This window comes from Atta cephalotes, assembly GCF_000143395.1.
Source record: "Atta cephalotes unplaced genomic scaffold scaffold00019, whole genome shotgun sequence".
NCBI classification, from domain to species: Eukaryota; Metazoa; Arthropoda; class Insecta; order Hymenoptera; family Formicidae; genus Atta; species Atta cephalotes.
The window spans coordinates 4,448,516-4,475,721 of NW_012130083.1; the positions used below are offsets into that span (position 1 = coordinate 4,448,516).

Here is a 27,206-nt window from a genome sequence, read left to right on the forward strand (position 1 = left end):
TATATATATATATATATATATATATATGTACATATAATTAAATAAAATACGTGCCGACGTTTAAACAGTGTCATATGTTACATATCTTATACATATACAATTTATTTTAGGTATCTAAATTTTTATTAATAAAAATTTTATTAATAAAAGTCACTCTCGCAATGAGAAGTAGAATATGTTATTTCTTATCTTAAAAAAATATGTCTATTTTACAAGCTATTATAATTAACGATGCATTACATGTTTTATAATTTTATTCTATGTTTTCATGTAATGCTTTAAAAATATACTTCGTACTTGATAAAGAAACAAAGTGATATCCGAGATTCTGGAATGTTCAGAAGAATCCTTTCTAATGCTTAGTTTGTTGAAATGCTCTTTCTTTATTCTCGGTTCAATTTGTTCGACTAAAATAATGATTAACTGTCTCAACAGTGTTAACTAATTATGTTTGTTATTCCAAATTTAATTTAGAATGTTAACATACCTGTCCAGTGGTTATCACTGTATGATAATTGAACAAAGTATTTATTCTTTGCATCTTCATTGTTTGTGAAAAAGGATATTTTTATGAACTGACAATTCTTATCCTCTTGAAGATTTATATGTATATCCAAATGTACTTTGTATTTGAGACATGCACGTTTAATGGCATCCCATTGTGAGATTTTCTTTTTCTTTCTTTCTTCTACTTCTGCAAACATTAAAATAAAATAAGAATAGATTCGATTGAGAGAGAAATAATGCAATATTGAATTTACAGATTCAAATCTAGGTAAAAAGGTATACTTACCCTGCTGTATATCTACCATTTCCAACAACAAGGCTTCTCTTCGTGCTTTTGCCTTTTCCAGCTCATCCTTCACATCCTCCTGTGACTTTATCATATTTGATATCTTCTTATCTGTTATTTTTTGTTGCAATATGACAGAGTCTATGTCAGATTTTGCTGTGCTAATTTCCTGTTGCAACTCTGATATTTTGTCCGTGTAGACAAATTTCTTTTTACTACAATCTGCAAAGATAAAAGATTACTCTTGTTAGTTCCTTTCTATCAATGTAAGAGTAATCTTGATTCAACTTACTATTTACCCCTTTCTAATTCTTAGAATTCTTAAAAAAAGATAAAGAGTAACCAAAATTAAAGTTTAATTTTACATTGATGAAACTAGTACTTGTATTTGTAAATGAATTCTCACGAATAACTTCTTGCTACGTAAGTTCGATTATTTTCACCGATAGTTTTCGACAGTTTGCAAAAATACACAAGGGATTGTACCCTTTTCATAGAGATGCTTCTGCTCGATTCTGGCGTCGACACGTAACCGAAACTCTCGACATGACGATATCCATTCATCCTTAATGTTGTTTTGGAAGATGTCACTTTGGAAGATGTCGAGTACATTGCACTTAAGCCCCTCAATAGCCATTGCACTCGCGAATAAGTTCGAGTAAATAATAACTGTACTCCAGACCAGTTGTATGATTTATACCAGTCATAACCATATAACTGTTGCGTTGGGACGCGTTCAAAATATTTTGAATAGTAGTGGTGCCAACGTTGCGTCACGAACGTCGCTAGAATTCCAAGTCGATAAACTAACGACTGGCGAATATTTTTACCATTCTAACTTCCTACTACATACGATTCTAGTTCGCAGTTTTTCGAATAAAGTGGCGCTGAAAATCACTTCTTTTTCTCGTATATTTGATTCAAAAAAGAATCCGCGAATTCGTTCAATGTCCATTTCTACCAATATAAGGTAACTTTAATGATACTTTTAATTACGCTATCTTTTCCTAATTTTTTTAAAGCTAGGGAAAAATAGAAAATAAATAAAACTGAAATTCGTCTTTTTTTGTTTATTCGCATTCACAAGTCTTTGTCCATATTAATCTTCAATTACTTGAGATCATAGTGTTATAAAAGAATTAAGAAGAAACAGCAGAGTATTAACAACAAAAATTTTAACAGTATTAATTTTAACAGCTTTAAGACTAATATTATAAATATGTATATATAATAAGTTCCATATATTAAAAAAGAAAAAATTAATTAAGAAGAGTATAATTAACCGCAACTTAAGCGCAATTAATTTTTAACAAAAGGATTTCTCTACCTAATCAGATACAAAAACACAAAGCTATAAAAAGATCTAGATATTTAAAAAATAAAAATTATTAAGATCTTTTTTAACTTTATATATATTTTATGATTTTGCATTTATCATTTAATTTTATTTCGAAGACAAAAATATGTAGACATTACATTTAGTACCTACATATATGAATTATTTTTAATATATTGTAATAAAATAAATCATTTATATCTGATAAATATAGATTATAATTGTTTTTTATAATTATATTCTTTGTACGTAAAACACTTTAACTATAAATATAACATAATTATAATAAATTATTATATATTACACTTTGTTTTGTTGACAGGTACAGTCTGTAAGATTAACTAAATGTAAAAATACTGAGCCTCTTTAGATAAAAAAATGCAACGAATATTTAGCACTTAACTTTGATATTTACCTTATTGAACATTTGGCAGTCATATGCTAAATAACCAAATATTCAATAAGTATAGGCATCTTCAAACTGTACACTAGTGCGAATTCGCACCACGAAAATTTTTAATTTGCTAACAGTTGTATATGTTGTTGCCGCAGTTTATCCCTACTACGTTAAATATGCTTTTTCATTAAAATTTGAGTGATATCATTGGATTTGTGAGAAAATTATACCTCAGAAAAGAGTGATTTTAAAGATATATCTGTTTTTTTAATCCTCAAGAGAGAGGGACTTGCAATTAAAAATGTCAAATCCCAATTTGCACCTGTGTACCATTACTAGATGCTCAAGATGTACGGTTTGGAGATTAATAAAAACAGTGAACATGCGATATTCCCATTTATAATTAGTATAACTCAAGGTTTGTTCGCGTCGCATGCTCCCCAACATATTATCATAATTCTTACTCCAACGCGCTAATTAGAGAGAGTAGGAACTATGACAAAACAGTGATGAAGTAGAAATGTTAACAGGATTGGCAAAAAATTAAAGAATTTAAAACGTGTTTAATTATTGTTTTTAATATGTTTTAAACATGTTTTTTATAATATTTAAAGCATATTTAAAGCATTAAAAATATATTTAAGAAAAAATATGTTTTATTCTTAAAAAGTCTTTGCCAATCCTGGTAACAAAGATAAATACTGAAACGTTTCAAGTCAGAAGTACTTATTGATAGCTCTGGTATAACAAACATATGTTTTGATGTGTTCATTTCTGATTTTGACGAGCTTTTAATATATTATTTTGTAGACAAAAGTGAGATATACATATTTTTTGTGTTCAATTGCACTTTCAAGAGGAGAGAGCTCATAAAAATCAGAGGAAATACTTCCATGCGATACTTTGTTAGATTGTGCAATGTAGAAGGTACTCATTTTTAGTAAAATTATTTTCACAGTTTTTTGTGAAGAGAGCGTATAGTTAAAAAAAATTCTATTCTTACGTTAAAATTATTTAGGCCGAATACTTGGACAATATTTGATGTTCGGCCGAATAGTAAAAATATTACCGAATAGCCAGAAAGCCAAAGTTACCTAATATTCGTTGCAACTCTACTTAAATCTTCTATAATTGCTCGAACGTTAATGAATTAATAATCGGCGCTTTTGCTTTCCAGGATACTGGCACTTCTACCACTAACAGACTTCCATCATCTTTCACAGTCAACACCTGTTTTGTATCTTTGCTTTTCGATTGCATTTTTTGTACAAGATCTAAGTCTAAATTTGTTATCTTCTTTAAGTTGTCAGTATCAGTCATGTCGATCGATTGCAAGATATATACTGGTTCCTGAGAGGACGTGGAATCACCTTTTGTAACAGAAATTTTTTTTTTACATTTATACACAGTAATATATTAAAATCTATTGGTAAATACTTGCTTATTGGTAACGTAGGGATGCTATTCGGAGGATTGCAATTTGTTTGCTGGAAAGATGTCAATGGCGGTGGCGTAGTTTGAGTAAAAGGCAAGATTTGAGTTGGCTTCAAAAGTGTTACTGATTCATTCTTGCTAACATTGTCAGAATTATCTGTAATATCAATGTCAATAACACAGGTCCATAAAAAAAAGTATCCTGTGCTGGAAACCCAGCTATACAAATCTGACATCAAAATGGGATCCATCCAGGATAAATTTTGATGTCAGATTCATATTCAGATTCAAAATATATAAGAATCTCCACTCTAGCACAGGATACTTTTTTTGTGGACTTGTGTAATAGAAAACTCGGAACAATAGTTACTTTCCATTTTCACACAAGTGATATTAACTTTAAAATTATGTAAATATCTTATATTCAAAATAATGTCACATGCTTTGATGACAAAGTGATCTGATGATAAGGTTATTAAACCTCATTTTTAATGTAAAGTAATTAACAAGACTTAAAATACATGGTGAGTTTAAATAAAAGATTTTAAATAAAAATTTCTGTTAAATCTCACTTATTAGAATGAAAAGGAATGTACATTCAACTTATGATGTCATAAATAAGATAAGATAATTATGAATTTTGATATAAATAGAAAGCAACTAATGATACTGCAATATTTCATTTTTATTTAATTCATGATACTCAACCTGTTTCATTTTCCTTATTTCCCAAGCCATTTGCCTTGTTACAATTATGTTTTGTAACCTCAAGCATTGTATTCCCACAGTTATCGCAAGATAGAGATTCCTTGGTATGATTCCTCAAGTGATATACCATAAATGAATCGATACCTGTAGTGTATTTACACTTATTGCATTGCAGCAAAGATTTCGATGGTATTTTCTTATTTCCTGGATTTGAGTCATTCTCGTTCGATTTAGTACTGCAGGTGATCTCTTTCACTCCAGATCTCGTGATCTGTGGTGGTTGACATGGCTTCGGTTTGTCACTACTATTGCGAAGCTCTCCTTCGTTCAGAGAATACTTTTGTTCTAAAAAGCGCAAAATATGATTCCGCGTATCACGCATTTCAATTTCCAATCTATCTAAGGTGTTAACGAGGATACCGCAACTGCGGCAGATCACATCTTCCTCAGTTATTACAACCATGTATCTGTAGTAAGAAATCGAGCTTATTTAACATCTTATCGGTACGGAAGATGCAGGCCGCTTAATTAACGTAGATTCATCACCTTTCGCCAACTAATTCTCCGAGTTTCTCGATTACCCTGGCCTGCGAGTTCTGCGTTCTGCAAGAGGCCAAAGCATAAAAGCGACCCTTGACATCGGCGTCACAGACAAAACACCGTGTATGATTCTTTGCTTCTTCGTTGTTGTCAGCATAACTTTCTTTGTCCATGTCTCGAAAATGTAGGCGAAACTTATGAATTCTCGTGATTGTCAAAATCGTTAACTGCAGTCTGGATTAGTCTGGAATTCAATATCGAACAACCGAGCAAACGTCGTCAACAATATTGATGAATATGCCCAAACATGTCGGCACCGGCTACCGCAAACTATAAGATGCTCAAATGTTTCAATTTCAGATGATTTCAGATTAGGGTTAAGCTAGATTACGCACAGGCGCAATGTCTATTGCTGTGATAGGCGAGGAAACACAAGTCTACATGAACATGAATGAATTGGATTCTGAATTCTTTCATCCAAATCAATTTATATTTATGATGACATTTTTTTGTAAATTACGTACATTTATTTGCATTATAATATGATTGTTTTTTTGTAAGTTTTTCTTGAAATATTATCTCCATTAGATGCAAAAAGTATGCGAAAAATAAAAAGAAAAATACAAAAAATGAGGAATCAAGACAACAAAAATCTACTAGAAAGAAAATGTTTCTTTTATATATTTTACTTATTTTAACAAAAAATACATGCTTCCTACAAACGAAAATGAATTAAAATGAATTGAAATTTTTTTCTATCCAAATGCGTATTTTAAATAGCGAATACTTTTTTTTGGATTTAATTGGATTCAATTGGATTCAATTACATACAATTGGATACAATTGGATTGAAAAACTGCATTTCCTATTCAAAATTTTGAATTGAACAGTATTCATAATGCGTTGCTGTGCATAGAAAAAGCTAATATTATTTTTAAATTGAAAAGAGATATGCTCCATGCAAATCCTGTAAATGAATAAAAATTCAGGATGAAAAGCATTCATTTTAACATCCGTGAATCAATATTTCTGAAAATCTGAATTCATTTCAATTCATTTCAATCCATTCTTGTTTACTAGGTTGTTATTGAAAGTACGTTAAGTACGAAAATAGTTAATTTAATTGTAATTTTAATTGTAATTTAATTTTTTTTAATGAAAATACTGTGAAAATACAAGTAAAAATGTTTTCTAATTATTTTTTGAAGACGAGAAATATGCTTCAGAAAAAATATATTAAATAGATATAATTTGAGTAAAACTTATAATTAAATTTAACATACATATATTTAATTTATTTATTATTAATTTAAGAAATAATTTTAATTTATTACAATTGCATTGAATCAAATTGGATAACAATTAAATAAACGAATATTATCTTGGATAGTATTTATTGATATTATATCTTTCAATTTTTTTTATATATTTATGCATAATATTATACTAATATGTATATTATAGAATATATATAGTATAGACAGAAGCTATTTAAAAACTCATAAAATGTTATCTCTAACATAGAGAGAGCAATATCTTGTTAGAATTTACTAATATATTCTTTAATTTATAAATGTTGATCAACAATAATTATAAATATCAACAATAATTATAAACTAAGAATGACAACTAACATAATTGATGAAGCGTATCATAATGATATAATTAGTTTAAACATAGAAATTGATAAAACGCGACATACAATTGTTTTTATTTTCTATACTTTTCTTGCTTAAGCAGTATAAAACCATTTGAAACAACGGACTTGAAGCAATGGAAATCATTTGCGTCATATATTTACTTATACTGAAGGAATTTTAGCTGAAAGTTCATATCGCAAGGTAATTTTAAAGAAATATTTAAAGACATATTTTAAAGACATAGTTTATAACAATTTATCTCGTATTTTTTAATACTTCTAATAGTTATTCATTTTAATCTTATTTTAATATTATATGAATATGATAGAAACGACGCAATATTAAATTTTATTTTTTTTATTTCGAAAATTATCTATTTAAGGTGTTTTCTCTCTTTAGTTCCAAATTATAAATCAAAATATACAGTATATTTAAAATTTGTAGATTCATGTGGGAAAGGAAATGCAATTTTAACGAGAAAAAATTATAATAAAAGTTTGCCTTTGGAGAAATATTTAAAAATTCATTCAACTCTGATCTGAGTAAAGTGATCAGTCGTTGGATTCTTTATCTTCCATGTACTTAAAAAAAAAAGTGAGTTTTTTTAAATATTTTTTATTTAAAATGTCATATGACTTTAGAATTTATATTAATTTATGGTGTAGTACATCGACAAAAAGTTCATGCACTGAATTTTTTTCTACGAATAGTAGGAAATCTAATGAACACTCGCAATCGTAAGTGATCAAAATTATACTGTGTTCATTACAATTCATGAACAATTGTGTTCATTAGACTTCCTAAGTTCTTACTACACGCCATGTTACATAGAAACCTACGTTAGCAGAAGAAAATTTAGTGCATGAATTTTTTATTCATATCACATATAAGTTAAAATTCGATATCTTGAAAAGCATATTATAATTATTATAATATTCATATTATAATTATTAAAACTTTATGAAAATATATGAAAAGAACGATTTTAAAATATTTAAAAATTTAGATAAATACAGACTTGAAAATAATTTGTTTAGATTATCAAAATAATTATATAGGAAATTCAAGTATGATAAGCAATACTGCAGAGTTTTGATATTCTAGCAACTATTTGAGTATTCTGTATAATTTATTTTATATTAAATTATATTTTGTTAATCCAACAAAATTATTTTCAAATCTGTATCTATATATTCAAATTTATGACACTTTAGCAAAACCGCTCTTCCTTTATACATCCATCTCAATAATGATATCTGTAAATACATAAAAAGATACCTAATCGCTTATTTGCTGTTCTTAAAATTAATTCTATATACATATATATACAAATATTTTGCAACAAAAATTCTTTAGAGAAGAATTGTCTTATTTCGAGACTTAATTATAACCCTCATATGTTTATTCGGCCTCCTTCTTCAAAGTATCCTTCAATGTAATAATGAATTGTTATCTTATTGAAAAAGTCACATGATAAAAGGAAAAATGGAAAATATTGTATCGCATTTGGTTACCGCAATTCGCGCGCGTATGACCGATCTCTTCGTATCGTACGAGCAGCCTAAATATAGAGTGACACTGTGGCATTAATTTGTTGAATGGAAAGATAGGTGCGTTCATGCTCGAGGGGGACCGAGCATCATTGTGGGGTAGATCGCGACGGGGTACGGCAGAAATCTCGGCATCCGTGCGAGAGATTCCTACCTCAAAGTCGTGTTCAGTTAAACGTTCGGTTAAAAAAAAAGGGGTAACTCCATTCCCCTTCTCAAAAGTTCCGTATTCTATACTGAAGATCTCGGAAGTGATCTCGCACGTGGAAGAAGCAGAATATTTAGCAGGATGCCGAGATAAGGACCAATAAAAAACATTGACGGTGCAGGAAGACTGCATATTTTGGATCGTGACAACTGCGTATGTATCGTTTGTGATTTCCGCGCAAAGCTAAAATACATCGATCATTCCTTCGGCAACGGAGTCCTTTTGCTTCTTTGAAGTTACGTGGGAAAAATATCTGACACAAAATATAAACTTATCCATCATACTGCGCGCGCGTTATCTAATCAAATTATTAATTGATTTAAAATTTCTTTTGAAATTTAGCTTTTTAATACAACATTTTGCACGACTTTGATTCCTAATTAAATAAGAAAGACGGGATATTTTCATTATATGTTGTCGTCGTCGCGAAACGTGCAATATGGGAAATATTTATTACGATACCGCAATGCACAGGACACCATGAATTAAATAATAAAATAGGACAAGGTTGTGATGATGAGAACGCATTCGGTGAACGCTATGATTCCCGGAAGTGGCTCGTTATTCATCGTCCGTCATCATCAAGACCCTTGTCTACTATATGTCATACCTTATACGCGCACCTCGCGCTCGTGCGCGCGACGACGACGATGACCGCGGGTATTATCATGCGAGAACGCAAATTTCATCTATTATTTATATTAGGGACTTATCATCATCCCCTGTATACTCTCCTCGAGTCTCTCGTAACACGTCCGGCCGCTCTTAAAGGGCTTCCTGTTTGTTAAGGTCGGCGCAACTAGATAGGACGAGGTCACGTCACAAAAACTTCCTATACATAGACGACAATTATCAATCAACCCTTCGTTCCTTCCTGTCTCTTTCCACTTCACCATCATTTCAACGACCATCCCGTTCCAGCGTTTTAATCAGAAAGAAGAGCACAAGTTACACACAGTTGGCGATCTCCACTCACGATCGGTCTGTTAGGATGAGGTGAGTTCTGCAATTTCGATCTCTTCCTGCGATTTCGTCGCCGCAACGAATAATGCCTTCAAGGGGATCGACCGGCCGTCCCAAGGTAGATAGATCCACTAGTCCTCTGCCGAGGAAACCGGCAGCGAGTCCCGTGAATCCGGTGCAGGAGTTAAAGGCCCTCTTCTCCGAGCCCACCAACAATCGAGCTCCCTCCAATGGCGAGAAAGAGTCGGACTTTCGATTTGAAGCGATACAATGCCTGCGACAGTCCTCGATCATCAAGAGGCCCAAAGATCTACCAGAACGAGGGAACTGGAGCAGCAAGGTGAGACGTTGGTCAATCTGCATAATGTCTAGATAGAAGACCCGGATTTAACTTATAGATACAATTTTCGTACTTTTCTCTTTTAAAGATCGAATTCATTTTGTCCGTCGTGGGATTGGCCATAGGTTTGGGAAATCTATGGCGATTTCCATATCTTTGTTATAAAAATGGCGGCGGTGCTTTTATGGTGCCCTACTTCATCGCGCTTGCACTGGCCGGTATACCTATGTTCCTGATGGAACTCTCCTTAGGTCAGATGCTGACGATAGGTGGTCTAGGTGTTTTTAAAATAGCACCTATTTTCAAAGGTGAATTTTAGAGAGCTCTCGGGAGTTTTAGTTTCGTTAAAATATTTTTGGTATATTTGGAGGATGACAATGTTGATCTTCATACAGGCATTGGATATGCAACCTGCGTGCTTTCCTGCTGGACTAATGTGTATTACATCATCATTCTCGCTTGGGCGCTCTTCTACTTCTTGGTTTCCTTACGTGCTGGTGAGTGACTTTATTTTATATATGGCACTTTTGCAAGCGGTGTTATTTTTTGTTTTTTTTGGAGGGGAGGCTGTAGAAAATCAGAAATTACATTTATTTAATATAAATTGTGCACAGACGTACCATGGAGAACCTGCGATAACTCGTGGAATACGCGCTACTGCATTACGCCTGATGAACGTTTGAACGTGTCATGCTGGCAGGACGACTACTGGCCAAATAATGTCATATGTGCCACATCCCTTGGGAATTTGAGCCATGGACTGTTGAAGGATCCAGTGAAGGAATTTTGGGAGTAAGTTACTGTCCAGTAGATACCTTCCTTAATCAATTACAGTGCAATCAAAAAGTATCTGCGCCTTTTGTTACAAAAAGGAGGCGCACCCTAATGATATCCTCAGGTATCGAAGACGTGGGTAGTATAAGATGGGAACTGGCCGGCACTCTCGCGGTCGTGTGGATCATGTGTTACTTTTGCATCTGGAAAGGCGTTAAATGGACCGGCAAGGTAAAGCGAGTTCATGATAAATCTTGGTCATTTTCGAACGTACCGTATGAATTATACGATGTAATACAGGTCGTCTATTTTACGGCGCTCTTCCCGTATGCCTTGTTAGTGGTGCTGCTCGTGCGAGGCTTGACGCTTCCAGGCGCTTCGGAAGGTTTGAAGTATTATGCTACACCGAATCTCTCGAAACTCGGCGATCCTGAGGTAAAACCATCAACACAACAACAATATCGATTTTTCCTTTAGTTGTAGATATTACAATTATATAGTAGAGATCTAGAATATAGATATTACAATTATTGACATGATTATTGTGTGTGCAGGTATGGATAGACGCTGTAACGCAGATATTCTTCACTTACGCTCTCGGCCTAGGCGCGTTAGTAGCTCTAGGCAGTTATAACAAATTTAACAATAATGTTTACAAGTAAGCATTTTCTATCTATCGTAGATTATTTTTGATCCTTTTTATTTAATTTTATTATTTTTGTTACATTTTATTTGTTTAATTTTACTTTATTATTTCTATTTTTTCTCTTCACTTATTTTATTATTTTCGTTCAATTTTCTTTTCTCCTATATTATCTCCTATATTATTCTATCTGAATTCTAATGACTTTTGCTTGTTTTTTTATTATATTGCAAAGTTTATTTTAGCACTTGAGAGGTCATTCTAGAGCGCATAATCAAAATCATTTGTATGACAGGTTATACATATGCAGTCTTTTTGATACATTATAGAGATGCTCTCATCGTATGTGGAGTCAATACTTGTACCAGCCTGCTTAGCGGAGTAGTCATATTTTCCGTGGTTGGTTTTATGGCCCATGAGCAACAGAAACCAGTGGCCGATGTAGCTGCTTCTGGTAATTATTCTTTCTTTTAATTTATTTCGAATTATAATAACTAATAATTTTATTGTAATATTTATTATTTTTTGATCAGGACCCGGTTTGGCCTTCTTAGTTTATCCCTCGGCGGTATTGCAACTACCCGGGGCGTCAATTTGGTCGAGTCTATTCTTCTTCATGCTTCTCCTAATAGGGCTGGATAGTCAGGTAACGTACATTCATAGAATCCAAGGATCGACTTCTGTTATTCTAGAACTATCACGGATTAATGTTAATGTTAAAAATAAGTTGCATTCCAGTTCTGTACCATGGAGGGCTTCATCACCGCCGCCGTGGATGAGTGGCCGCGAACACTCAGAAAACGGAAAGAATTGTTCATCGCGATTGTATGTCTGATCTCGTATCTAATCGGGCTTCTATGCGTCACAGAAGTGAGTAGATTAAATTTTCCAAAAATTTACCTAAAAAATATTTAATAAGAGTGTATAAGTATCTTATTTTTTAACTTTGTATTTTTTGACAAGAGAAGATTAATCAGATTTTTCTTAGTATTAAACAGAATTAATTTTGTATCTAGGGCGGAATGTACGTGTTTCAATTGTTGGACACATATGCCGTAAGCGGATTTTGCTTACTCTTCTTGATGTTCTTCGAATGCATCTCTGTCTCATGGGCATTCGGGGTGGACCGATTTTATGATGGCATACGAGACATGATAGGCTATTATCCTTGTTTCTGGTGGAAGATATGCTGGACATTTACTACACCTGCCATTTGCGTGGTAAAACTTTTTCCAGATTATACGTGATTTTGAATTAATATGCTATTTTTGATTGATTATATTTTGTATTTCTCTCTTATGTATAGGGTGTTTTCATCTTTAATATCATTAAATTCGTCCCTGTGAAATACCTCACGTACGAATTTCCGTGGTGGAGCCATTTGTTAGGATGGCTCGCGGGTCTTTCCTCGATGTTATGCATTCCAGGTTACATGATTTATATCTGGTGCGTTACATCCGGAACTACCTCAGAGGTATATAATATCGTAGAAAAGAATTATTGTACATACGTAATATAATTCAAAAATTATTATAATACAAAAAAAATAATGTGATAACTTATTTCTTTTCAGAAATATCGGAAATTGATAAAAATAGAAGACGATGTTGCTGCCTTGCGAAAGAAACTCAATCCAGTCAAAGCCGCTGCAATCGACGCGGAGTTTGAATTATAAAATCGCATTCATGCCTTTTTCAATCACATAGATTATTTGTATGCGATGAACTATAGTATGCTAATGGGAAAGATTTGAGCGCGTAATTGAATGTTTGCAATTTAGAATACATCAAAGATTTCACTAGAATAGCATCAAGATGAGGTATCATGCGTTTATTTATTTTGAGCGCAACCTCATCGAGAAAAACGACGTTTATTAATTAAACTAATCTATTATATATCTCTATAATCTGCTTTCAACATACCGTATGAAAAGAAAACGAAAATAATGAAAAACTTTGCGATTCGTTCGAATATATTTTGATTTATATTCCTCTTATGCCACAATTATACATCCTACGCATTAACAAGATGCTAAAATTCTATTCAAAACAGCTTTTACCTTAACTGATATAAAAATCAAATATTTTATTCTTTTACACTTAAATGCTAAAATATATATATGACTCAAAACAATGCCCAATAGGCATCTCGATTATATTTTTGCATTTTTACGTTATAATAAATCATACTTTAAATAATTCCAGATATACTGCTCGTTGTGTGCAGCTGACAGTAAAGATTTTAGTTCTTTATTGTAACCAACTCAACTTATTTTGCAACTTCAGCTCTGCGAATCTTTATCCTGCATTTGTTTAATGCGTATGAGAAGTTGCTCCTTCCATTGTTCTTCCGAGATTGCATTTGCCCATTGCGGAATGCAAGCTTCGGGAATAGTAATGGACGCCATTACGGATTTTACTTCTTTGATCTTAGTTGCATCTAGATCAATGTCAGAACGATTGTGCGAACACGACCAGACTTCCAATACCTCTGAAGAACAACTCTGAAATATTGTAGTGTCTTTTTTAATTGCAAATTCATTGTGTTTATTATTACATATTATTGTCACATTATTATCATGCTTTTAAGGCAGAACATAGATATCAATCTAAATAAAATATGCTGAATCTTTATATTTATAGACTGTAATTGATTTATTTGCTCGAAAAAAAAAAACTCTTTTGGATATTATCCGAGTATTCATAAATAGTACAATTAATAAAACAAAATCATTCTGATTCGAACATTTTCATAGTAATTTTCTTAATTTAAAGATAACTTACTTGCTGGGTTTCAGTTGCTGGAACAGATGATGCTTGATTAGATTCGCCAAATCCGGTTAGCCATTCGTCATTCTGGAATAAAAAAGGAACATTTTCAGTTATTCAAGAAATTAAATGACTTTTAGAAGTCCTTTGCATTAGAGAAAAAAGATATTGTTTTATACCTCTTCTTCACCTAATATGGGTTCAGCATCGGTAGAAACTTGGGATAATGGTAAATATCCTGTCATACCCATATCTTCATCATCACTGTCTTCCTCATCATTCCCCGCTCTTGCATCCAGGACTGTATTGGGAACTGTCAGATTATCTTGAATAGGTTCTTGTGTAGGCTCAGGCGACATGATGCATCAATAGATTCAGTTAACTCTTTAACAAAAATATTGAAATAAATATTAACATAAATATGAAAACAAATATTAAGGTCAAGCATAAATATCATCATTTTAACATGTTTGTTATTATATATGCAATTCGATTCTCATCAATATTGACAAATTGATATATTGTCATAACATTGACATGTAAATTGATATCAACATGTAATAATTTTATATGCCAAAAAATAAATATAATTTAGTATACTTATCATATAACTTAGAGAAAAAAAATCATAAAAAATAAATAATAAATAAATAATTCTGATGACATAACTCGAGTAAATTTCAAACGACAAGACCTGGAAAGTCTAACGAGTTAACATGTTGATTGATATTGATGATATTCTTAATAATGAGAACAATAAACATAAATAAAAACAAGTCATCAATAAATCAAACAGAAATAATCCAATGCAACAACTTATCAATAAATCGAACAGGAATAATTCAATGGTTGAATTATATATATATATATATGTATATATATATACCATTTTCCAAGGTTTGCAATAAATTCGAGATCGCCACGTAGTGCTGATTTTGACAGTTCACCGTCGATCCTCATAAATGCGTCCATATGCGTACGCCATTTTGAGAAAATTGCGTAAGGCACAATCTGTCGAAAAACATCCCAAAGTTGTAGCGAAACTTGCTTTAATCGTAGTCGGTATTGTAGATCGTGTACATATATTTTATATAAATTTATTATATGAATGATTTTTTAAGAGGCATAGAAGGTCCTTTATCCAAAAAAGGTGAGGAGAAAAAAGAAAGCATTAACGGATTAATACTAAAAATGCATAACCTTAATTAATAACCTTCAGATAAAAAATGAGCAACGCACAGTAATATGGTATGGGTTTATCATATGTATATGTTTTTATTTAAAAACAATTAATATTCTAGAAAATAAGATACATTTCAAATATCTACACGTATTTAAAACTTTTTGCGTAAAACAATTAATTTTTATGCAGAATTTTTTGAAGTTAATTGGATTTCCTCGTAAAGTCAGACTGTCTCCATACGTTTATCTGTTTGTTGCGATTTATTGAATTTCTCATAGTTAATTTTTTCAGATTTGAAATGCATCGAACGGAATTCGTGACTATGGCGAGGAGGTGATTGTCAAAAATCCGCGGTGGCGAATCGCGTCAACGAATTAAAGCTGTACGCGGGCATTAGGCGCTCTTATCGTATTCCCGAGAGCTGGTGGAGGAGCAAAAAGAAAGCGCGCGGGATGAATGACGGGCTCGATGTTAAGCCGACCAAGTTAAAGTAGTAATCCGGTGCATCTCGTAGAGACTGGTATGTTGCGCAGCACCTCGTTCCGAGACATGTCACAGGTTCAGCTTCTCGTCCTTTCAACCTTCCTACTCGCCTGGTCAGGTAATCAGACGTACCGGTTCGAATCTCGCACCGATACGCAAACTCTGCCCTCCCCTCTCTATTTCCATGAATTTTATTCGCGACGCGGACTGATTAATCCCAACCGATTAATTCCTCAGTTGTTAATTCCAGTGTACGCGTATCCGGAAGGCACACTGCTTAATGACAACGCGCGAGCGTCGATTGTCGAGACGGTGCTGGAACGCGAACCAGCAACCTTCAAATTATACACCAGGTGCGTATAATCCCTTTTTAATTATTACAACACATTTAATTATTACAACACGATTTGCGATGAGATATGAAAGTGGAATATAATGTTGTCTTGTTATCTCAGTATGATACACGAGATAACAGCTGTATTTATGTGAAAAGTCTGGTCAATTGGAAGAGAAAACAAAAGAGAATCGTTCCCGAGGTTATACAGAAGACATCCAGACGCTTCATTCTCAGACATGCATCAATCAAGTCTTAAACTGAAATTATATATAAACTAGTATTTATTCTATTCTTATTTTAAGACCGTCTTGAGTAATGTCTTAAAATGCTAATTAATACAACTTTCTGAATGATATTCATAGTCTGTTCTTCTTTTAAGATCATCTTAAGTAATTTCTTAAGATGATAATATAGTCGTTTGATTGGCTTATGACATCTTAAGTCTGTACTGTATAGTCTTAAATTTAAGAGTCGACTATGACCAGTCTTCTGATTGATTCATGATTCTTAAGATTGTACTTAATTAAGACAATCTTGAATACAAGAATCGACTACAAATACCGACCATATATTGCAGGTTTTCATCGTTTTCACTGTCCACATTTTTATCGTCATACCGAGTTTCCTCGGACATATTTCCCAAATAATTATTTTATATAATTGCAATTGGCTATCTTGACGTCGATCGGGAATCAATCACACGCCGACGCGGCTAATTTCTATGCACCATGGCACCGCTATCGCCGGCTTGCCCCGTGGAGGATGCGTCAATTTTTTAATGATACGTGCAATCAGCGGGCATTCTATTCTCAGCGCTGACGTTCGATCGACTATCGAGTGTTAAGGCGCCGCGCCGCGTTGACGCCTTAATATCGCGTCTTTGGATTGACTCCCGCTCTCCTTTTTTATTCTTTCTTTTTATTTCTCTCTTTCCGGCAAACAAGCCGATTAAGGAAGGCACTTCTTGATATTGTTATAACTTTTCCTTTTGTTACCTCGAAGAGTAAGAAATCGGAGAAATTCGCATGTTTGATGAGAATCTTTATTCGGACTTAAATTTAATGTTTATCATGCATCAATTTTGTTGCAATGTCTTTCTCACAATATTGCTTCGCATAGAGAAAATCCATTTGGTGAAGAGCAATTATTCCTGAACAATACCGAAGTGCTGTACGCGTCGCACTTCAACGAGAGCCGGCCGACCAAGTTCATCGTTCATGGATTCAGCGATACCGGAAATGAGGGCTGGATACGTGATCTAATAGACGGTGGGTGGAATTAGGTATTACGTCATCGCGTATTCGCATTCCGTACTACCGCAGCTACTACTTTCGCAAACAATCAGGGTCAGCCTATTTCGGTAAACACGGAATCGACGTCGTTGTCGGTTCAAGGGTCAATGTGATAACGGCTTAATTAATCATTCTGCAAGTTTTTCTGCTCGCTCTCTCCCGCCAGAAACTCTTCGCGGAAGAGTTTCAAGGTTTTTTATATCCCACTCCTTTTTGATCTAATGATCCCATGTCCTCTAAAACGTTGCTTCCAAATAAGAAAAAATATGTTTTTTTTTTTAAGATAGAGATATAACATTTAATTGCATTTTTAGCGTATCTGCTTTATCAGGATGTGAACGTGATAGTCGTGGGCTGGGGAATCTTGGCGTCCGACGCCTATCCGGTGGCGGCTAAGAACACGCGTCTAGTTGGTGAGTACTTAGGCCAGTTCTTGGATTTTTTGAATCGGGATTCGAATCTGGAGTATAAGGATGTGCACATTAGTGGTCATAGCCTGGGCTCTTATGTGGCGGGCTTCGCCGGAGCTTATCACGACGGACGTATTGGGAGAATAACAGGTAAATCAATGAATACGTAACCCTTAGGCTCAATTTTACAGCTCATAGTTAACTCTTAACCGAGGTTCAACTTATTCTTCATCTCTTTCCAATTCTAGCATTAGAAAGAGATAAGGAATAAGTTAAACCTCGGTTAAGAATTAACCATAATCCAGTGAGAAATGATAATGGAATCGATATCGATTCCATTGTCATTTCTCATTGGAGAGTTGTGAATTGTGTGAGCCTCAGTCTTCGTAGAAGAATATAAATTCGAGTTTGATGATGTTAATAAAAAGTATTATAACTTTCTAATCGAATTATTAATACAATAGTTTTTTCCTCAAAGGATTCTTGTTAGATATAGAATAGAAAAAATAGATAAATATTAAACTAAATAATGAAATTACGCGCATTAAAGTTGTAATATTTATTTGGGGTGTATATTACTGACAAGACAGCACTGGGAAGACAATACAGTTATAATACTTGTTATCGATGTCGAATTATGAAAGCGAAAATATTGGCTATTTCACGAGCGTAATTCCATGATTTTCCCGAGAAGGATTAGATCCTGCGAGTCCTCTCTTCGAGACTATCTCTGGTGTCGTCGATCCAGAATATCGGTTGGATCCAACCGACGCTCAATTCGTTGATGTCATTCATACCAGCGGACCAGTGTTTGGATTCTTGGCGCCATTGGGACACGCTGATTTTTATCCTAATAACGGCAAGATTCCGCAACCTGGATGTTCTTTCGTGCCAACAATAAGTGAGTATTGCAAGGTATTCATCATATCCTTGCTGTGGAGAATATTAAAAGGATTCTCGAGCAGTATTTTAATGCCTCTTTTTATATTTCAGCTTATTGCAGCCATTCCAGAGCACATCAGCTTATGACCGAGAGCATCGGCAGCACGGTAGGTTTCAAGGCGAAAATGTGCGAGAGCTGGGAAAAATACAAGGAGCGACTTTGTGATTACAATCCGGTTGTTATGATGGGCGAATACGCCTCTACCTCGTAAGATATCATTGTTTATATTTTTTTTTATTCGCGAAAACTGATTACAATTCATCACAATTTGTCTTCTTCTCGTTCAGGTTACGTGGCAAATTTTATCTATCGACCAACGATGCTCCTCCCTTTGCACTACAATAAACATTCTGAATATCGATCTTGACGAATTTTTTTAGAATTGAGAATTTGCGAATTAACTCACGGTTACAGCTCGAGCGGTAATAGCGCAATAATCTGTACTAGTCATTGATAAGTTACTTTATTTATGAAGCGCTTCGATTCTGAATGCGTACATCGAACGTACATCGTATCGGAATGTATCCTTAATATACGTAATGCTACATTAGAAAGAGTACAAATTATATTAATTGAAACTATGATTTTTAAATGAATATTCCTTTCATAATAATATCGTCACATTTTTTCCATCTTGTTACATTTCCTGTGATTCTCTTCAATGAAATTCCAGAATTTTTTCCTCACTCTCGATTTCTCAGAAATGTAAAAATCTCGAGGCAATCGCCGCGAAAGAGAAACACGGAGAAATAAATACAATATAGAATAATAATAAAATAATAAGTTCCAGGAAGGTAGCTAAATATGTAAGTCGGTCGAAGGAATTAATATTTCAAATCATAAAAATGCATGAAATGAAATATTCATGAGAGACTTGCGCTTTGAGTAGTTGACCATGCGGCGGATGCAGGAATGACTGCTTTATTCTCCTTCAAATAGGTATAATCTCGGCGTAATCCGTATAATTTACGAAATGCGTCATGGAAGTTGGAAGTTGCTGTTTCTGTCGCGTCTACTACTCGTTTCTTACGCAAACGACAATATTATGGCCCGAGACTACTTTTTATATAAAGATGTATCCAACGTCGTAGGGTTTTCTTGCGGTGGTCTCGAAAGTGCGTAACAATATTTAAATGATAGAAATATAACTCATATATAATTTATATTACAAACTTTTCTCGACTCGTGACAGGCAACGTGAAATTCGCAAGGACATTCAACGAAGTCTTTGTACTGACATCGATGTGCAATCTCGAATCCATGAATGAATCATCGATACATATTCTTAGGAAGCTTTTACAGAACAACTATCGTAATTTAGGCATTTACGTGGACGCGCGATGCGAAGGTCACAATTATACTGTAATATATTATGAGGTAAAAGATACTATTCCAAAAAATTTTTAATTCCATATTATTTCATATATTAACAGCGTAAAGTATTCGGAATTAAAAATGTGCAATATAATATGTAAGAATAAAGGAGACAATGTGAAAATGCAATTACGGGATTTTTATTAAAAAATTCTTACTTATTATATTGTATATTAATTACGTAAAATATTTGGAACTAAGAATGCAGAATTTAATTTAAGAATAAAGAAGTAATGTATGTGAAAATGCAACCAGAGGAGGGGAGGAACAGACAAGGGTCAAGAAAGATAACAAAAGTCGTAGATGTTGAAGCAGCAATGGCAAAGTTCTTGGTATTAATCTCTTTCTTATTTAAGGCTACGAAATCTTTCTTATTCGACGAAACGCATAAATGGCTTATTTTGGGACGAAAGTTGGACGACACCTTGAGCTTATTAAATGATGATTCGTTCGGTGTGGTGACCGATATTACAATTGCCATAGAGACCGATACCGGTTTTGATTTATACGACGTGTATAATCCTTGCAAAGCACGCGGTGGCTCCTTGAATGTAACCGTCTTGGGTTACTGGACCGAAAAATCTGGTGTGGCGATCAGACTAAAGCAATCGAAGTACGAGAGAAGATTTAACTTGCATGGTATGAAACTCAGAGTGGGAGTCTTAGTAAGTAACTGATTAGTTTATAACGAGTACAGCAATTGGTAATATGATTTATTAACCGTAAATTCTCATAGCTGCCGCGTAAGTTTTACAATTTATCCACGGAAGTTATCGTGCTGAACCAAGACATGAAGGCGAAATACGGTCGGTCCCAATTCTTGTATACGATCTTGCTACACATGGCTGATCTCTTTAACTTCACGTAAGAATCTTTTGAAATGGAACATTTTTTCGAATATATATTTTTGCATTTCTTTCACTTATTTCTTTTTTTATGGAATATTTTTAAATTATTATATTTTAAAATTATTATAAAAATTTTTAAAAATATTTTATATTATTATTTCAAAGTATGGAAATCGTGGAAGTTGATCCAAGAAAGCGGCAAGATAATTCTGCGCCGATGTTTGTCGCTTTTCAAAAAAAGACAGTGGATATCTCGGCCAGTCCAATAGTGATGAAAGCTGATAGATTACGGTCGGGAGATATTATCGGCCCAGTATGGCCAATGCGGTAATGTAATTTTATAATACACAATAAGGAATTGTTTTATCTTATTGCTTAATGTTTCAATGAGTTATTTCTACGCAGATCATGCTTTTTATTTCGGACGATAGCTTCGGCGAACATGAAGACAAAACAATTTTTGAAACCGTTAAATATCAAAGTTTGGTACGTTGTACTTTGTACGATAATAATTTCTGCGTCCATATTGGTAATACTGATCAGACAGGAAGGCATTCACAGTGTGTCAGAGGGCTACAACATTTGTATTCTTCTTACAATAGGCGCTCTTTCCCAACAAGGTACTCGCCATCATCATCGTTAATTTTCTGTCAAGTTTTAAGTAAAATAATTAAATGCATAGAAAATGAAGAGCTCGATAAATTAAGCACTTTTACAGGTTCCGTGTTTGTTCCGATGCATTATGCAGGTCGCATAGCATTTATACATATTATGCTCTTCAGCGTGTTAATCCTGAACTATTATTCGGCGAGTATCGTGTCTGATCGATTAAAGAATATGGGTGTGAAGATGAACGACTCGTTGATCAGCTTGGCGGACAGTCAATTGAAAGTGGCGGCCGAACCAACGCCATATATTCGTTCTTTTTTACAGGTAGATGCTTTTTAAATATCAAAATCCAATTATAACATAATCCAAATAGTAAAATTAATTTTATAAGAAAGAAGTTCAATAATAATTATAATAAAAAATCTTATTCCAGTAAACATTAACAATAATATCAATATTCTAATTTTATTCTCAATACAAATGAAATATAACGTGTTATATGTAACGTTGATATTATATTATTGTTAATTAATGTTTATAGAGATATCCTTTTATTCAAAATATAAAACTCCTTTTCTTATTACATTGGCGCATCTCTTATTTTATCTTTTTATTGAAAGACACCGGAGAAAGAAATACGGTATTTTAACGCGAAACGATGGGACAAACTACCGGAATCCAAACGTTATCTGCCACTAACAGAGGGCCTGAATCGCGTGGCTAAAGGCGGCTTGGCTTATCATACATCAATCGAATCCGCGTATCCGTACATTGAGCGGCATTTCCACCCACGGATGATATGCGAGCTAACGGAGGTTCATCTCTTTCGTGCGGTGCTCGCCCTTTGGGGTAGGCATAGGAGCCCGTTCACTCCACTATTTAGAATTGGGTAGGAGAATACGCAAGTGACTATAAGTAGACGCCTACACATGCCTCATTTTTTAAATTTTAATTCTCTTCTTTAAAAGCAATTATTATTCATATGTTTATTATTATAACATATATTAATTATAATCATTCATTATTATTTATTATCATATTATTTATTATCATAATGTTTATTATTATAGTTTGACTAAAATGTATGACATGGGCATACGCAGGCGTCAACTGAAATTCTGGTCGGCGAGAAAACCATTTTGTCCGAAAAATATGCTAATCGCGGAACCGCTGTCGATCTATGAAGCTGCACCCGTTTTTGTGTTTATTGGCATCGCCGCCGCGCTGTCTCTCGTAATCTGCATAACAGAGAATCTTGTCTACTGGTTATGGCCTCGGTAACGATCAGTGTTAAAAAAATTAATTAGTTAAGAAAAAGAATAATATTGAAGTATTTTTTTAATTTTCCATTATGTCATTCTCTTTTTTTTAGATTATCAATGTCTATTACCGACAGACAGAGGAAACTGTGTTTTCCGAAATTCACGAGAAACACACCTACTTCGGGTGAAATATTCTCGCGCGAATGATAGTTAATCAGATAATATATTATTTCTATATGCCATTCTATATGCTTATTCAATTAGATTTTATTGCGGATATTGTAGCTTGTGTGTTTATTCATTAGACATATGCGCAAATAATAAATCACTACCGTGTGTGTCATTTGCTGTAGTTCGATAATGACACATTTTCTAGTTTTCATTCCTTGACAGAATGTCATAGCATTGGAACGTAAATAAACGATAAGATGCTCGATTTCAATATCATGTTTAATGTTATATCATGTTTAATGTTATATAGATACTGAAAAATTCAAAGCATGTTACAACCGATCCGTGCAAATCTAATCGAATTACACTCTATTTTTGTTAGTTCTTTCGTTTATTCGTGTGTGTAGACTCGACGTTACATAAAGTCCGCAGAACTTTTATTTTTTGCACGACAATATGAATAATGCGAAATTAAAGCACAGTGGAGCGTACGTAATATTCTTTGCTTTACTGCAATTCACTTGTAATGTCAACGCGGGAGATAGTGATTTTATTCGCGACTATTTCGTGAATAAGGCAGTGCGAAATGTTGTGGGATTCTCTTGTGGAGATTTCACGAGTAGGTGAAATTTTCAAAGTGTTAATAAATTATTCAACAAAAGAATAAATGATAAAGATTTTTCATGTCTCATTTTTTTTATCGCAGGTGATTTTTATTTCATAAAGTCGTTAAGCAGAGCTGGTATATTCACGATCATTCGGAAACATGATAAGGATATCAACATACGACGATTCTTGAGTACTGATGCCTGGAGCTTGGGAGTTGTCGTAGATTTGCGTTGTCGCAACGAAAGCGCCGTGACCATCTTTGCTGAGGTAAAAGAATTTATAGAGTGAATCTTTAACCTTTTGTGGTTACTGGGGTCCAGGGGATCCCAAAATGGTGTGAGACTTTATATTTCTAAGATTTTTTTTTTAAACAGAACTCAAATTGTCATTTATCCAAAATTTAAAATCTTATCTTTTTTTTTACACCTTCAACTGCAGCTTTAGGTGTTGTTCTTTAGACGTCAGCTTTTACGTCTATATTTTTTAAAAATATGTAAAATTAAAAACTTTAAAAAGCCACTGCATTTCCATATTCTACAATGTTTAAAGTATGTTTAATAATTTTTGTGATTTTAAATTAAAAGCTGTAAATACGACAATCAGTTAAAATGTTGAAGTTATTTTGTCCCCTGTGTGACCAACATAAAATTCTCAGGAGATATGACCACGAAAGGTTAATCATTCATATTTATATTCATATTTATCATTCATATTTATTTTCTCTCTGTTAAAAGAAAGAAAGAAAGAGAATATATTTCATATTTTCAGACCTCGAAGTACCGTATGTATGACTACTCATATCACTGGCTGGTCCTGGGATCGAAGCTGAATAGCAGTGTGCCACTTTTGAACGATAGTGCTTACAGTATGACGACTGATGTCACGCTTGCGATAACAAATGGCAGCGGTTACGATCTTTACGACGTTTATAATCACTGCAAATACCGTGGAGGTACATTGAATTTGACCCGACTGGGTTGGTGGCAACGAGCAGAAGGTCTTATTATCACCCTGACGCAACCTCTGGTCGAAAGAAGGGCGAATATGCACGGCATGACACTGAAAATATCGGGTGTGGTGCGTCTCACTGAATGTATGGTTCTACAAAAAAAAGGAGAAATGTTTAATTATATTTTATCATATGCTTTAGATACAATATAGGCCGAAGAACATGCGATTGGAAGATTATATGATCGATATTAACACCAGATCTTTAGATAGCATGCATAAGTTCGTATACGCCATGATATCTCATACCGCTGATCTCTTCAATTTTAGGTATTTTTCAATTTTTAGGATGCAATTTGCATTTTTCTGGCTAATATCTTTACAAAATCTAATCTACCAATTAATTTAGTATTGAAAGTAATTAATTACTTATTTTAAGTATTAATAACATCGTCCAGTATTTTTAGTACTTCAAGTAAATAATTAATTACTTTTTCAGTAATAAATAAAGCCGCTATTAGATTTCTGTAAGAGCCTAGGAAAATGTTTCGTATATAATTATATGTAAAATTAACATATTTTATATACAATTACATATAATATATATAACATATACATATTATATAAAATATGTTAATTTTCCATATATGTAACATTTTTTCCCAGGAGTAATTCTAAAAATATCTTTTTTCAAGTATACACGCTTCGGAAATAATTTATTGGGATCGTCACAGTGTGCACGGCTTGATATTCGAGATTCTACAAACGAATTATATCGACTTCGGTAGTAATCCCAGAATTATGGTATCCGAGAGATTAGATTACGCTACCTTGATTGGCGCGGCATGGCCGATTCGGTATCGAAATTTCCACTTTATATCAAAAACATCAATTTGACATCGACGAATAATTAATCTCTTTTCTGCAGACCATGTTTCATGTTGCTGTCCACTCCGTCGAATAAAATCAAACTAGAGATTTTCTTTAAGCCGTTTGCGGTTCAGATTTGGTACTTGAGCGCCGTGTTTATTGTGTTCTTCATGTTTATAATGAGAATAATAATGAAATGCGAGGAGGCGAGCAAAGAAGAGAAATATTCCGATGCTGTGGTCGTTACTATTGGCATTACTGCTCAGCAAGGTATAAAATAAGTAGATTGCAAATGTATCATCTCAAGAACTTGACGAGAATCTCTTTTGTAGGTGCAAATTTTTATCCCGAATGTATCTCGGGTCGTATCGCTCTTTTGCAGATTCTCATGTTTAATTGGATTATGTTCAATTATTACTCGGGCAGTGTAGTGTCGGCTCGTTTGAGCGAACCGCTTGATATGATGGAGGACGACGTAACGGTTCTCGCGGATAGCAATCTGAAAATCGCGGCAGAGGCTGTGCCGTATTTAAACTACTTTCTATATGTACGTTTTTAGACATGAAATATATACGCGTCAGTCTTTCCAGAAAGACTGTATAATATCCGAATTTTGTATTTTCAGAAACTTAGCTCGGAATCAAATTACTTTAGGAAGAAACGTTGGGATCCTTTGCCAGAGTCGAAGCGGTACTTGCCGATAGAGGAGGGCATGAAGCAAGTCAGCGAAGGTATCTTGGCCTATCACACGGATCCGAACACGGCATATCCATATATCGAAAAAATGTTCGATCCGAACAAGATCTGCGCATTGACAGAGATCCATTTGTTTAAACAATCCGTCATGGGTATGTACGCCAGTCGCAATGGTCAATTCACCGAGATGGCGAAAATCGGGTAAGTTCTTATTTATAATTTTTCCTTGCTATACAACGAAGGTACTAGTAGTTCAACAAATAATTAAAAAATTCTTCTTCAGGCTGTCCAAGATGTTCAATACCGGGTTACGTGATCGACAGATAAAATATTGGTCAAGCAGAAAACCTCAATGTACACTCGATACATTGTCCACGAGAAGCATATCCATATACGAGACCGCTCCGGCTTTGGTTCTATTAGCTTTCGGCGTACTTATCGGAGGCATAATATGCTTCATTGAGAATATGATCTACTATCGATTCATGAGGTAAGCTAATGCTCGCATTTACGTCTTAGCATGTCAAAGTTATTATAATTTTGCTCGTAGAGAAGAAATGCTGAGACCTTTGAACAACGATGACGCGGAAGCGACAGCCAGCACGAGCAAACATAATTTATCTGAGTGAATTATCTCACTTTGGGAAGTAAAATATTCATAAGTTCCTTTGTGTATTACAATTGGTACATTCATTAGTGTCTCATTATCATATATTTATTTTACGCGAGGAGACAGAATACATTACAAATGTAATTTTTTCCCAGTTGCTCTAATATTGATTTAATAAAATTGTGAATTCGCTTAGCACCGCAGAACAGTCTCTTTGGAGAAATTTTTCTATGAATACTTTCGTAAGAAAACAACCGGATAATAGATAGAGGGGCAAGCAAATCGATCGTAACAGATTCGACTTCGAGGTAATTGATAACTAATAGGGACAGAAAGTTGAAGACTTTGAAACTAAAGAGGAAATCGCGTCATATACGGAGTGTCTCAGAATCACTCCAAAATTTTTGTAACATATTGTTGCATGCATCATTCAGATGCGATATTCTGTGGAATTCTCTCTCTCTCTC

At 33.8% G+C, this 27,206-nt stretch overlaps 8 protein-coding genes across 8 annotated transcripts in view; 5 read left to right on the forward strand and 3 right to left on the reverse strand.

Moving 5' to 3' along the window:
- Nucleotides 1-258: 258 nt before the first annotated feature.
- LOC105619077 lies at nt 259-1,430 on the reverse strand. The gene is made up of 4 exons (XM_012200608.1): nt 1,280-1,430; nt 794-1,015; nt 488-694; nt 259-407 (listed from the first exon to the last, which is right to left on the reverse strand). The coding sequence occupies exons 1-4, from the start codon at nt 1,428-1,430 to the stop codon at nt 259-261; spliced, it is 729 nt and encodes a 242-aa protein (XP_012055998.1).
- Nucleotides 1,431-3,651: 2,221 nt separating this feature from the next.
- On the reverse strand, nt 3,652-5,381 carry LOC105619078. The gene is made up of 4 exons (XM_012200609.1): nt 5,215-5,381; nt 4,669-5,135; nt 3,968-4,117; nt 3,652-3,896 (listed from the first exon to the last, which is right to left on the reverse strand). The coding sequence occupies exons 1-4, from the start codon at nt 5,379-5,381 to the stop codon at nt 3,652-3,654; spliced, it is 1,029 nt and encodes a 342-aa protein (XP_012055999.1).
- A 4,273-nt stretch (nt 5,382-9,654) lies between these two features.
- LOC105619079 (sodium- and chloride-dependent GABA transporter 1) lies at nt 9,655-13,001 on the forward strand. Its single transcript, XM_012200610.1, has 13 exons — nt 9,655-9,909; nt 9,998-10,217; nt 10,305-10,406; nt 10,524-10,701; nt 10,782-10,914; nt 10,984-11,118; nt 11,238-11,341; nt 11,656-11,780; nt 11,860-11,972; nt 12,065-12,196; nt 12,343-12,546; nt 12,633-12,800; nt 12,900-13,001. Exons 1-13 carry the CDS (start codon nt 9,655-9,657, stop codon nt 12,999-13,001), a joined length of 1,971 nt encoding a protein of 656 aa, XP_012056000.1.
- A 606-nt stretch (nt 13,002-13,607) lies between these two features.
- On the reverse strand, nt 13,608-15,089 carry LOC105619080 (male-enhanced antigen 1). The gene is made up of 4 exons (XM_012200611.1): nt 14,981-15,089; nt 14,274-14,478; nt 14,110-14,181; nt 13,608-13,829 (listed from the first exon to the last, which is right to left on the reverse strand). The coding sequence occupies exons 2-4, from the start codon at nt 14,451-14,453 to the stop codon at nt 13,608-13,610; spliced, it is 474 nt and encodes a 157-aa protein (XP_012056001.1). The 5' UTR covers nt 14,454-14,478; nt 14,981-15,089.
- A 710-nt stretch (nt 15,090-15,799) lies between these two features.
- On the forward strand, nt 15,800-19,323 carry LOC105619081 (pancreatic triacylglycerol lipase-like). The gene is made up of 7 exons (XM_012200612.1): nt 15,800-15,878; nt 16,011-16,113; nt 17,217-17,365; nt 17,704-17,949; nt 18,494-18,700; nt 18,793-18,949; nt 19,030-19,323. Exons 1-7 carry the CDS (start codon nt 15,800-15,802, stop codon nt 19,085-19,087), a joined length of 999 nt encoding a protein of 332 aa, XP_012056002.1. The 3' UTR covers nt 19,088-19,323.
- A 464-nt stretch (nt 19,324-19,787) lies between these two features.
- LOC105619082 lies at nt 19,788-22,854 on the forward strand. The gene is made up of 9 exons (XM_012200613.1): nt 19,788-19,857; nt 19,935-20,119; nt 20,473-20,781; nt 20,853-20,980; nt 21,130-21,291; nt 21,370-21,584; nt 21,683-21,897; nt 22,194-22,462; nt 22,644-22,854. Exons 1-9 carry the CDS (start codon nt 19,788-19,790, stop codon nt 22,852-22,854), a joined length of 1,764 nt encoding a protein of 587 aa, XP_012056003.1.
- A 608-nt stretch (nt 22,855-23,462) lies between these two features.
- LOC105619084 lies at nt 23,463-26,758 on the forward strand. Its single transcript, XM_012200614.1, has 10 exons — nt 23,463-23,625; nt 23,713-23,882; nt 24,384-24,692; nt 24,766-24,893; nt 25,259-25,420; nt 25,492-25,703; nt 25,766-25,980; nt 26,059-26,330; nt 26,413-26,619; nt 26,680-26,758. The coding sequence occupies exons 1-10, from the start codon at nt 23,463-23,465 to the stop codon at nt 26,756-26,758; spliced, it is 1,917 nt and encodes a 638-aa protein (XP_012056004.1).
- A 211-nt stretch (nt 26,759-26,969) lies between these two features.
- Nucleotides 26,970-27,206, forward strand: part of LOC105619189 — a 4,023-nt gene continuing 3,786 nt past the window's right edge. The window contains exon 1 of the mRNA XM_012200715.1: nt 26,970-26,981. Within this exon, the coding sequence (XP_012056105.1) occupies nt 26,970-26,981 (12 nt within the window). The remainder of the gene's footprint in view (nt 26,982-27,206) is intronic.

Excerpts from the sequence above, each read along its gene's own strand:
- LOC105619077 (XM_012200608.1), bottom strand. The coding sequence starts at position 1,430 with ATGGCTATTGAGGGGCTTAAGTGCAATGTACTCGACATCTTCCAAAGT. Across the intron at positions 1,016-1,279 it reads GAAGCATCTCTATGAAAAGG|ATTGTAGTAAAAAGAAATTT; the intron begins GTACAATCCCTT and ends TTATCTTTGCAG. Across the intron at positions 408-487 it reads CAGTGATAACCACTGGACAG|TCGAACAAATTGAACCGAGA; the intron begins GTATGTTAACAT and ends TCATTATTTTAG.
- LOC105619079 (XM_012200610.1), top strand. The coding sequence starts at position 9,655 with ATGCCTTCAAGGGGATCGACCGGCCGTCCCAAGGTAGATAGATCCACT. Across the intron at positions 9,910-9,997 it reads GAGGGAACTGGAGCAGCAAG|ATCGAATTCATTTTGTCCGT; the intron begins GTGAGACGTTGG and ends TCTCTTTTAAAG. Across the intron at positions 10,915-10,983 it reads GCGTTAAATGGACCGGCAAG|GTCGTCTATTTTACGGCGCT; the intron begins GTAAAGCGAGTT and ends GATGTAATACAG.
- LOC105619084 (XM_012200614.1), top strand. The coding sequence starts at position 23,463 with ATGAATAATGCGAAATTAAAGCACAGTGGAGCGTACGTAATATTCTTT. Across the intron at positions 23,626-23,712 it reads CTCTTGTGGAGATTTCACGA|GTGATTTTTATTTCATAAAG; the intron begins GTAGGTGAAATT and ends TTTTTATCGCAG. Across the intron at positions 25,704-25,765 it reads TGGCATTACTGCTCAGCAAG|GTGCAAATTTTTATCCCGAA; the intron begins GTATAAAATAAG and ends TCTCTTTTGTAG.
- LOC105619080 (XM_012200611.1), bottom strand. The coding sequence starts at position 14,453 with ATGTCGCCTGAGCCTACACAAGAACCTATTCAAGATAATCTGACAGTT. Across the intron at positions 14,182-14,273 it reads CCATATTAGGTGAAGAAGAG|AATGACGAATGGCTAACCGG; the intron begins GTATAAAACAAT and ends TTTTTATTCCAG. Across the intron at positions 13,830-14,109 it reads CAGCAACTGAAACCCAGCAA|AGTTGTTCTTCAGAGGTATT; the intron begins GTAAGTTATCTT and ends ACAATATTTCAG.
- LOC105619081 (XM_012200612.1), top strand. The coding sequence starts at position 15,800 with ATGTTGCGCAGCACCTCGTTCCGAGACATGTCACAGGTTCAGCTTCTC. Across the intron at positions 15,879-16,010 it reads CTTCCTACTCGCCTGGTCAG|TGTACGCGTATCCGGAAGGC; the intron begins GTAATCAGACGT and ends TGTTAATTCCAG. Across the intron at positions 18,701-18,792 it reads TTCTTTCGTGCCAACAATAA|CTTATTGCAGCCATTCCAGA; the intron begins GTGAGTATTGCA and ends TTTATATTTCAG.
- LOC105619082 (XM_012200613.1), top strand. The coding sequence starts at position 19,788 with ATGGCCCGAGACTACTTTTTATATAAAGATGTATCCAACGTCGTAGGG. Across the intron at positions 20,981-21,129 it reads GCTGATCTCTTTAACTTCAC|TATGGAAATCGTGGAAGTTG; the intron begins GTAAGAATCTTT and ends ATTATTTCAAAG. Across the intron at positions 21,292-21,369 it reads GGCCCAGTATGGCCAATGCG|ATCATGCTTTTTATTTCGGA; the intron begins GTAATGTAATTT and ends ATTTCTACGCAG.
- LOC105619078 (XM_012200609.1), bottom strand. The coding sequence starts at position 5,381 with ATGGACAAAGAAAGTTATGCTGACAACAACGAAGAAGCAAAGAATCAT. Across the intron at positions 4,118-4,668 it reads AAATAAGGAAAATGAAACAG|ATAATTCTGACAATGTTAGC; the intron begins GTTGAGTATCAT and ends TTGATATTACAG. Across the intron at positions 3,897-3,967 it reads CATCCCTACGTTACCAATAA|GTGATTCCACGTCCTCTCAG; the intron begins GCAAGTATTTAC and ends CTGTTACAAAAG.